Raw genomic sequence first — 11,537 nt, forward strand, 5'->3', positions numbered from 1 at the left:
GAAGAAATATATTCATGGTCAAAAATTCTACGTGCATGTTAACAAATCTCAGCTCAATTTATTTTAACAGTGGAACTGAAGAAACATACTGGTATGTACTTACCTATGTTTTATTGTGCAGAATGATGTGGGTTTTTTTTTTTCATGGTTTCTTATTTAGTAGACTAAATATTTCCATGCTACTTGGTGTCATCTTGGGCCAGACCCTAATTTGTGTAAGGCAGAGTGTCTTTAGATGGCTATATAAATTGACTATATGTAGTGAGTGAAGGCAGTTAAAGTAGCATATAAAGAAGGAAAACCTGTCCTCTACCTAGAAGTTGTAAATCTGCTTCATCCTTTCTTCTACTGAAGCTTAAAAAAAGAAAAGAGAAAGCATTTTAGCCCTAACTACCTTGTAGCTTTCCTGCAAGGAGGAGGAGTGACAGGGAGGGAGAGGGACAAGAAAAGGGTTTCCATCCCTTTTTGGAAAGGGCAGGACAAAACATGATCGTGACCGTGGGTTTGTTTTAATAATTGTATTTGCGTAGATCTGCCTGAGATCAGATTCTCTTAGATCTTTCTTCTCTGAAACCTGTCAAATCAATTCCACGCCAAGGCTGTTTGCTATGGCGTGGAGCTTATAGCGTGGTCTCCTGTCCATGGTCCCACCAGTGGTGTTGGGCAGGGGAGAGTTGTGGGGAGTCTCTGAAGCGTGCAGTTCTCCCAGGAGTGGCTAGAAAGTTAAATAAAACTGTAGAATGAAAGAAGGTTACAGATGCTGTTTAGGGCAGCTTTTGGACATTATTATACGTTAATTCATAGTACCTCAAGTTGTGCTGTAAGCTTCATAAGTAATTCTCTTCCCAGGGAAGTTTATGCTAAAACTGAAAAGCTAACACAACAAATGAGTTTGAAAAATGTTGGGAGGCAAGGGTTTGCTGTGCTTAATGATATAAATAAATGATATAAATGATTATATAAATGATATAAATGATAGAATATGAAATAAATGATATAAATGCATTATAAGTCAGTTTAAGATACGAACTGCTCTTGTTCTGTTGAACTTCAGTATTGAATAACTGTAGTATTAATTTTGGGAGCTTAAATGGAGTATGTTGTCAGGTGAGGCTTGAAGGAGTAGGCAGGCTCTTTTCTTACATTGAGACAAAAAATGGAAGAAATATAAGTGTGGTACCTCTAGTAAGACTGCTGAAAGAGCATTTGACCCCCTTTTAAACTCAAGATATCCTTCAGAAATTATATATTTCTGCATTTCATATACATCTGTGTCTGCAGGTTATTGATTAGATGGGTGAGGAAGGTTTTATTTGTATTTAAGGCTGTAGTTTTATATACGCTTCTTTATTTTAAGATTTTTTTCTGGGATTAGTGATTGGATACTAAGAACATGTTTTCTCATGTCTGAAATGTAATTACAAATTACAGTTGTAAATTTTGTGTGTGTAATAAATAAATAATTTGAAAAAGCATAGTAAGTATTATGTCGACTTCTAGATTATTTGTTACTCTTATGCCCAAACTTGTAGTTTACATAATTTGTATTAAAATTCAGTTCCTTGGTTTATGGGTGGCTACTAAAAAATCTACAGGAAAGTGGTTCTGTACATTAGCTGAAAAATGTAAATATACTGATAGAAAACAAATTATAATTTCTAATGGAGGTTGGACAGTCACATTAGAAATAAGTTATTAAATCAAATATTAAGTTAATATTTATGGAACCTGACTTTAGGTTCTTCTATTGATGTATAAATATTTATTTATTTTTTTTTTTAACAATAAGGTTTGAAATCATGGGAGAAGAGGAAATTGCCTTCAAAATGATCCGCACAAATGTTTCTCATGTGGTTGGTCAGCTGGATGACATACGAAAAAATCCCAGGTATCCTGTTTCTTGATTTGTATGAAGTTTTGAGGTCACTTTCATTTTCTGCTTCAACTGTTTAAACTGTGCATTGAAAGAAAAACAACTTATTGCAGTGTATTTCTATACTGTGTGTTACAGGGCAAGACCAATTTTAACGAAAAGTACTTCTGATTTTTTCTATTTAACTGAAGCTGACTGACCGCTCTCTCTGTCACGCTAGGGATGATCTCATTAATTTCTGATACATTTTTATATATCTAAAAACTTTGGAAATTTATAGATAAACTTCAGACACTTTTGAGGCTTTTATTTTTTTCTCTTCTAGAGGTCATACAGCAGGTAGTTTTATTTTCAAGGAAGAGCATTTTGATCTGCATTATGTAGCAATTTTAAAATAAAACTTAGGTGTGGGTTATTTTGTTATAAAATCAGCTTTGCATATCCATTATGCTTTTGTGCTCTGTTACAACATGGCAAGCGGTATTTTTATTTTATTTTTATTTTTTTATTTTTATTTTTTTATTTTTATTTTTTTATTTTTATTTTTTTTTTTTTTATTTTTTATTTTTATTTTTTTATTTTTATTTTTTTATTTTTATTTTTTTATTTTTATTTTTTTATTTTTATTTTTTTATTTTTATTTTTTTATTTTTATTTTTTTATTTTTATTTTTTTATTTTTATTTTTTTATTTTTATTTTTTTATTTTTATTTTTTTATTTTTATTTTTTTATTTTTATTTTATTTTATATTTATTTTATTTTATTTATTTTATTTTATTTATTTTATTTTATTTTATTTTTATTTTATTTTTAATGTTTGGTGAGAAACCATACAAAGCCGGAAGGTAGTTCTGTGTTTTTCTGTTCTGCAGTGGTGAAAGGTTTAGATACTCAAATCCGAGAGTAGGGTCTGCAGTGTTGGCTCCTGAGAGTAAGCTCCTGAAATGACTGTGAGGTAAATGGGGAAAATAAATGTCCTGGAAAACATTTCACAGCAACCACCTTTCAAAGCAGAGGATGCTGTATTTGAGGGTCAAGTCTGAATCTGCTTGGCTACAGCTAAATGCTTCTGCACTGAGCCCATTGCATAAGACTAGGCTTCAACAAGACATGGTGAGATAATTTACTAGCCAGCTGCCTTAAAAGTGAGACAGTGCCTCCTCCCGTCTCCTCTCCTTCCTCCCTGTTGGTTGCTCACTCGTCTTGCATCTTGCTTCTGTCTTCAGAAAACTGGAGAGTTCTCTGCCACTTTAATGAGTTTGGCCTCAAGTAAGGGGGTCTGACAAATGTCAAAAAAACAGAGCAAAGAGGAAAGTAGGACCAGGTACCTTGGGCCAGGGCAAGTGAAAACTCCTCTTGCAGGTCACAGCAAGCTACCGTGTAATCTCAGCTGCCTGTAAAGCTACACCATTATTTGCATTTGTAGATAAAGAGCAGGTTTTCACTTGCCTCTTATACTGTACTGCTTGCTAGGTCATTCATTCAGAAAGGGGACTGCTAGTCTTGAGATACTTTGCAGCTGAAGGTGGTTTGTATCTATTGCTCCTCCTTACAAGAGTGCCTTCTGGCCACAGAACTCCTGCATTCCAGTTCCCACAATGACCCAGTTCAAAAGAAAAGTGGGCAGTGCCCAGACTCATCCTGCCTCTTCCTCTTTCTTCCCCATTTCTTTGTATCCACTGGCTAGAACTTTTTCTTGAAACGTAGGCATGATTTCAGGCCTTGTGTTAGGCCCAAGGAAGGCACATAACATGAGTTTCTCACCTTCAGTTGTCAAGTTCATGCTTGCAATCACTGGCTTCATGTTTTGAAAGGTTGTTGTTGATGTCAGACTTCAACCTGACGCTATGTTGGTTGTGGTATGAGTATGCCTCATGTATTGAGGCCTTCTAGCAACTTAAAATGGAGCCACCCATTCTATGGACTGATTGCATCCTTAGGTGGGGATGTGTTTGAGTGAGGGTGTCTAGTCTGTCATCTCAGGAACCTCAGCAGGCAAGATGAGGCAGGTGAGCCGAGCTGTCTGGAATCTTTCCAAATTTTCATTTGACGGACTGGCATGCTATTATGGACTCAGCCTGAGACTCCATATATGAATACACTTTTGGGTTTTTTTCTCTGAAGGAACAATAGCGTACTGTACTCCCAGATTGTTGGCTGGTTCGTCAACTGGAGTCAATTACTTGGGCTGTATTCCTGCAAAGTACAGTGCAGGACTGTAGTCATATCTTGTTAGCAAAGGAGAGCTGGCACGGCTGTGTAGGCATGACATTTCCTTCTCTTTGCTATGTTTTCCCTGCATATAAAACAACACAATAATTATACACAGTCTCTAAAAACAGGTATTCAAGTGCCTCTCTTAGGAGGAACTAAAAGTATTGTTCGCTTACTGATCTGCCTAAAAGGTTTGTTTTGCATCTTTAAGATAAAGTGAGTCTTAACCATCTAGGCATTAATTCTGGAATTTCCAAAGGATTGTCAGATTTCATTTCTTTTGGATGCATTAAAACAGTCTTTCCACTTGAAATAGGTTAATACTCTCATTGCTCCCACTTACCATGCTTTAGTTTGTCTATGTGTAGGTACCTCTCAGTCTGTAAACTGCATCACTTTCAGCTGAAGCTAAACAGGGATATATACTCCAGGAGTGCTGCTACTGCATTCCCAGGGCTAATGAGCTGCCAGTCCAAGGGACAAGGTCAGGGATAGTCCAGAGTGAACTCCCAAAATGCTTATAGTGTAGACATATGATTGCCATAACCAGCTGCTTTGTATAGTATTACTTGATAGTGTAGACATAGCCTGCTCGTCTTTGAAGAGGAGAGGCGTATTTTCCCCTGCATGCAATTGTCTAGAGCAAGGTTACCAATTATGCCAGGTTCAGCACAGACTGAGGAAAAGTGGTAATGCCCTCTGTAGGCCGATTCACGTGCTCTAGAGGTCTGCTTATTTCCAGCTTCCATGGAGGAAGTCTGAACTTTGCTCTTTGAAAGAGCACACCATACTATAGAGAATACAGCTGACCAGAACGACTTACTTACAAAGGTTAGCAATTACAAGGCATATGTCACCAGATATGATTTCTCTCTCTGGGGAAAATGTAAGGGTCTTGTATCTCACAATATAAATAAAGCACATAACCTTGCCCATATGTGGGAAAGGGAATTTTTGTTGTCAAGCTCCAGGTCAGAGTGGCCAAGGGTACATAGCAGTCTAGCACACGAGCTGCTGCTTTAGTTTCAGTAATTTCTGGTAACTTACATAGATGAGTGTTTCTTGTATGAGAAATAACTCTCTGCAAGAGGCGTTGTTGGGGACATGCTTACTTGGTCACGGTGATTTCCATATAAATTCTATCCAGGTTATTGTTTGTATTTTGATTGATTATACAAGTTTAGCTTTGGGTCTGTGATTCAAGTCACGTCCTGCTCAATTTATATCGTGTTCTTAGTAACTCAAAGCCTGGGGACCAAGCTTTGCCGCCTTTTGTACAATCTTCCATAGTTTTTATGTTGACTTTCTCTGAATACTGCAGCATACACAATAAAATATTAATCATTTAGTATTTTTACCTCCTATGGTGAAATTCACTTTGTTATTTAGGATACTTTAGTCCTGATAATTTATTTAAAACTATAAAAACCCTTACCCAAATCGTAATGCTGGCCTTCTAACCTGCTGTTTGTATCCAGTGGCGGGCTCTGGGATGATGCATACTAGAGCCCATTAGATGGCAGCATTATATAAATAGAAGAGAAAGAAATGTGGCTTGTCATTGGATTCCTAGGCAGTTTTGACTTGCTGTAACCCTTGGTGCTCTTACAATTAAAATAGAAGTAATTTAAAATAATGCAACAAAAAGGAAACTGATTACCATTACCAAATATATCAAATTGGCCTTAAAAAGGATACTGTATCAATTTTCTTTAGAAGGATTCTGTTTGTGTTCTTGGTTTGACAGTACCTTTGGTATATTATTAAAGAAATAGTCTAACAATGACTTTGTGTTTTCTAGAAAATTTGTTTGCCTAAATGACAATATTGATCACAATCATAAGGATGCTCAGACAGTGAAAGCAGTGCTTAGGGATTTTTATGAATCAATGTTTCCCATACCATCTCAATTTGAACTGCCAAGAGAATACCGGAATCGTTTCCTTCACATGCATGAACTCCAAGAATGGTATGTTACACATGTTTTCTTCAAGTTATTGTAGTACGATAGCATATAATTATAGAACATACTGGTACAAGCCATTTTTTTTCCCCAGTATTGTCATGAAGGAGTTAACTGTGAAAATAACGTGAAAAGATCTGAATGGACGAAAATTTGAGGTTTGCAGGATTTGGGTTTTTTTGGTGCTCATAAAGTCAGTATGGTCCTTAACATTTCATTGATTGGCCCTAACCTACTTTAAAGAAAATATTTTGGGTTTGTTTTTTTTTTAAAAAAAGTAATTAAGGACTTCTGTCTGTCTTTAAGTGTAAAAAAAAAAAAAAACCCACGTTGTTTGGAATGCCTGTTTCAGAGGGGCAATATAAACTTTTATGTTTCTAAGTGATTTTTTTTTATCAGTCAGACAGCAATAAGCAGCTGGATAATCATCAGTAAAGATACACGTGTCTCTTTTTTACCTAATGTGTGAAATTTTTATCTGTGTTTACCTCTTGCCATTTTACAAATAATAACTTCTGAAATTGGGGTAGTTGATTAAAGAATACAAGCAAAATGTTGGTAGGTAGAGTGATAAAAATGAGAACAAGAAGACTAATATAGGAACTTTGTTGCTGATCAGCAAGTTACGAGAAAATAGCTATTAGTAAGGAAAGAAAAAATACCAGAGGAACTGTAGAAGGAATCAGAAGGATTGTAGGCAACAAGAATAGGTGTGGGCTGTTGTGCTACAAGCCTTGCTGTAGCAGTGGCAGAGGGAGTGAGGGGCAAACCCATTTCAGCAGTCAGCTGAAATTTGGACTGGAGAAATAGACATATTGTTGCCTCCCTTTTTGAGGACATTTAGCAAGACTTTGTTAGCTTCAAAAGAACACTTTATTTTGGCTTATTTGTAGACAAAGCAGGTTTATACCAGGTTGGGTTAAAGCACGCTTGAAGTGCTGGTGGAAATCCATGTTTATCAAAATGTTTGACGGAATCATAGGATGGGCCAGGTTGGAAGGGACCTTGAAAGATCACCTGGCCCAACGTTTTGTGGGGAAAGGGAGCCTAGATGACATTTTCTAGCACCCTGTCCAGATGTGTTTTGAAGACCTCCAGTGGTGGAGACTCCACCACATCCCTGGGAAAGTTGTTCCAGTGAATGGTTGTTCTCGCTGTCAAAAAAAAAAAATAATCTTATATCAAGATGAAACCTCTCCCAGTCCCACTTGTACCTGTTGCCCCTTGTCCTTGGCATGTGGCTCTTCCTGAAGAGAGAGCCTCCATCTTCTTTCTAGCCACGCTTTAAGTATTATAAAATCTTCCTTTGCCTGATGTCATGGAAACTCTTTAAAATTTATATATTTGCATTTATAATATATGAAGCTGGTTTTCTGTTTCCTTCTTTCTTTGTGCAGGAGGGCATATAGAGACAAGCTCAAATTCTGGACCCACTGTGTTCTAGTAACACTGATTGTATTTACAGTCATCTCATTTTTTGCTGAACAGGTAAAATTAATATAATCTTATTAATTCTATAACATTTAATAGATTGCTGTATCTTCAGGATAACATAAAGTGGATTTCTTACATAGGTTTTGACAAGTAGCTAGGATTTTTCCTTCATAGAGGAAGTGAGAATGGTACATAACTGATGATTAGATTGCTTTAATTTTTAAATCTTCATGTTGAGATTCCTTGAAAAGAGAGTCTTACAGGGGTGAAGGAGAGTTGGTGTTCCCTTTTCAGGTGCTTTGTGACTGTCAGGTCCCTCATAAGTGTGCTAAATTTGGATGTCCAAAATCAGTAATTGTTTTTGAAAGTCTTGGTCTATTAACATACATATAGCTGAAAGTGCAAAGTCAACAGGTAGAAAATTTAAGTAATAGCAATACTCTACTCCTGAAGAGAATCTCAGGCTATTTAGGGGCCTTATCTAAATCTCATCCCTAAGTAATTGCAAAGACTTCTATTGAATTCAAAAGGCTTTGAATCTGACTCGAAGGAAAAAAACCCTCCACTTCTGCAAGCGTAAAATGGCTTTCGTGAACATGATTAATCCTGCTAAACTTAGAGGGAGTCCATGGAACAAATCATATGGGTAATTCTTTGCAGGTTGGGGCCTTAAGTAACACTTTCCGTGGTGTGATGAAGAGGGTGTAATTCTTGAAAGGTTGGCTTTTGATTATTTATTTTTTTTTTCCCACCTGTAACTTTTGCATGAATCTTTCCCCTGATTTTCAGCCTTTTGTGTATGTTTGAAAACTTGCCCTCCATTAGTAAGTTGGTTTTAGAAGGGGGTATTCAACTCACTAGTATAGCTAGGTATATAAATACTGTTTTAAGATGCCGGCTTTTTGTTGATCTTTTGGAAACTGAATGTAGTTTGATGTTACATTAATTTAAATACACAGATTAACTTTAAAATAATCAGAATATAGGCATACTATATTTTTTTTTACTTTCTGCTTGTATTCTGGTTATTAAGAAGTCCTGTGGAAACACGTACACCAAATAGATGAAGTTGAGTAAATAACTCTTCCTGTGCAGGGAGCAAAAAAAAAAAAGACAGTATTGATTTAATTAAACATGGATGGTACAGATTTTATAGTTTCTAGGGTGAATGCCTGACCAGCTGTGCACCTCTAGCCCAGCAGAGAACTTAATATTTGTTTGGTTGTTTTTTTTTTTTCCTCTCTTCAGCTAATTGCACTTAAACGAAAGATTTTTCCAAGGAGAAGGATCCAAAAGGAAGTTGGACATGAACGAATCAAAGTGTAGAAGAGCTTTATTTTGGAGATCAGTCTACCTCAACATGTGATACGCATTTAAAATCTCTCATAAGTGTCTCTTATGGTTTGACATTTAACTGTGTTGATATGAAGAAAAAAAATCATGCATCTACAGTTAGAATCTCTGCAGTACTCTTCGTGATATCTAAGCTGCTGGAGCTGTGACAAAACAAAACAAAAAAATAATAATTGCAGGAAACCTGTATGTAGGCAGTTTTCAACGGATCTTACTTTACAGCTGTTAGTTCATGGCCATGTTATCCTTTTTTATAAAAAGGGCTACCTAAAGAAATGTAGCTGCATTTATTGCAGTGGATGTTGCCAACTAGATAAAATGTTGGAAGACAAAGTTGTTTGGGATCAGCTTAACAGGTCCTTGATCTTGCATTCCAAAACATTTTGCAAATTTCTGTTGTTGCTGCTTTTTTTTTTTTTTTTTTTTTTTTTTTTTTTTTAGCCCATGGGAAAATTGAGAATTCTGTAACTTGTCATTTAGATTTAGTATACATTTATTGATGTTGACAGTCTTTAAAGCACAGTGACAGTTCATCCCCCCCATTTGTAGTATTCAATTGGGATTTGGGAGAAATGTATGCTAATAAAAAAATACGCAGTAAAAGAACAACTAATGGTTATTACAGATACTTTGTCTGGTGTGTTATATTCCAAAGAATACAATGTTGTTATTTCTTGATTACAAAGAGAGGGTTGTAATCAAATGAAAATGATCAAGGTATAGTAATAAGCATTGTAAATATAAAAGCAAAAGTGCCTCTCTATATGAATGGGTAATAAACTGTTTTAATGTAGCAATGTATGGGAGCAGTGGTTCACTTCAGAAAACAATATTTGTACTGACACATGAAGCTTTGGTGTTTTTAAATTCAACAGGGTTTGGCCCTGAATTTTGCCGAGACATCAGATCAGTATGATTTTATGTGGGAAAGGATACTGAATCTTTTCAAGCAGAAATTTTTGGTGGTGTATCTTCATTTAATTGTATTGACAGTATATAAAAAAGCATTAATTTTTGTAATCAGACAATGTACAAAGTGGATGTGCATATGTATTGTAAGATATTTGGTTTCCTTTGAAATTAACTAAAATGTGATAAAAATTTTGTCTGTTGTTTCTGTTTTAAAGTCAAGCAAAACTCGCCCATTTTGCTAAGTTAGCCATTAGGCCTTATGAATCCCTTTGTTAAGAGTTCTTATTTTTTCCTTTAAAAAAACTTCCAAAAGTAATAATTTAATATTAATTTGAAGCATGAATGGATTCTCAAAGTAGAATCAAACTTTTGAGCATTCTAAAAATGCAAGTACTTTTAATTATTAAGGTTATATTTCATGCTAGCAATATATATTATGCTAAAATGTAGAATATAAATAGTTTAAATCGATGACTTAGTGCAGGAAATACAAGAAAGCTTTGATAGCTTCATACACTTCAAACTATTATTGGGTAGATTCAAGTTTGACTAGGATCTTATTTTTTTTACAAATTATATTTGGCATTCTAATCAAAATAGTTGGAAGTTAGTTGAAATTTTAAGGCAGTTTTTCTACCAAAGTTATGTATAAATAAACAGACTGCGTAGGTAGCCCAGCTGGCATGGCAATTTGTTTTTGTTGAAGCAAAGTTTTGAAGGTAGATTCATGCCATTTTATTTCGCTGCAGCAATGAGAGCCTGAAAGATGTAGCATAAACTTACTGAAAAGCATTCACTGAAAATCTGTTGTGCATGGTACCTGGGGAAAATAAGCAAGCAAGCGAAGCAGGGTAAGACACGAACAGTATTGTGGTGGCAACTCACTCCTGTCAGTAGTATGAAGGAGGGAACTGGAAAAGGAACAGTGAGAAAAACTCCAGGCCAAGATAAAGCCAGTTTAATAAGCGAAACGGGAGGAAGAAACACAAAACCAAGTGTTGCAGAGGGAGATACTGAGATCTACCTCCCCCAAGCGGACCGATCCCCAGCCAGTCTCTGAGCAACGGGCCATCTTGGAAAGACCAAACCATTCAGCTCTTCTGGCAGATCCTGATGTTGTAGGGTATGGAGTATCTCCTCAGTCAGTCCAGGTCAGCCATGTCCCTGCTGTGTCCCGTTCCACCCCCCGCCCCCTCCCTCCCCACCCCTGGCTGGGGTCAGAGCCCAGACCCAGGCCCTGTTCCACCTGGGCCCTGCCCTGAGGCAAGTCAACACCACCACAGCTGAACCCAGTGAAAGCTTAAGCCTAGGTAAGGAAATACCTAGTAAATTTCTCAAATGGTCGAGAAGGTTGAAAACTGAAATAGTGCTAGAGTTTATTTTTTAAATTTAGACATCATAAGTGAAGGGTAAAGTACCTTAATCGGGTGAGGACTGAAAATCCTGTGAGAACAGCAGAAAAACTTGAAACGTAAAATATCTAGTTTGTAAAATTAATTTGACCAGGTAAATATTGCCCGTTTCCCTTGATGTAAGGAAAAATCCTCCCTCGGCGTCATACCCTAGCCTCCATACACCATAACAACCTGTTCTGCAGACGTTTTGTTGCCTGAACGAGAAATTAAAGCCAGTTCTACAAAAAAAATAAAACCCCAAATAAAGGGAGGTGAGGTTTAAACGAGTTTAATCCTGCAGCAGCAGCCCGGGTCTGGCCGGCACCGCAGGCAGGCTACTGAGGGCCTCATGGCGGCGCCTGGCTTCCCGCCTTTTCCTCGGGCTGGGAGGGG

At 36.6% G+C, this 11,537-nt stretch overlaps 1 protein-coding gene across 6 annotated transcripts in view; it reads left to right on the forward strand.

Moving 5' to 3' along the window:
* GNPTAB (N-acetylglucosamine-1-phosphate transferase subunits alpha and beta) overlaps nt 1–11,381 on the forward strand; it is a 48,156-nt gene extending 36,775 nt beyond the window's left edge. For 5 of the 6 annotated variants that reach the window (XM_074581795.1, XM_074581844.1, XM_074581834.1 and 2 more), the window contains 4 exons: nt 1,790–1,888; nt 5,890–6,057; nt 7,449–7,539; nt 8,734–11,381. In XM_074581795.1, coding sequence (XP_074437896.1) covers nt 1,790–1,888; nt 5,890–6,057; nt 7,449–7,539; nt 8,734–8,811 — 436 coding nt within the window. In that variant the 3' untranslated portion in view covers nt 8,812–11,381. Of the gene's footprint in view, nt 1–1,789; nt 1,889–5,889; nt 6,058–7,448; nt 7,540–8,145; nt 8,204–8,733 lie in introns of all 6 variants that reach the window. The other variant, XM_074581804.1, reaches the window with a different exon arrangement.
* The last annotated feature ends 156 nt before the right edge of the window (nt 11,382–11,537 follow it).

The sequence above is a fragment of the Larus michahellis genome, chromosome 1 (genome assembly GCF_964199755.1).
Source record: "Larus michahellis chromosome 1, bLarMic1.1, whole genome shotgun sequence".
In the NCBI taxonomy this organism is placed as follows: domain Eukaryota; kingdom Metazoa; phylum Chordata; class Aves; order Charadriiformes; family Laridae; genus Larus; species Larus michahellis.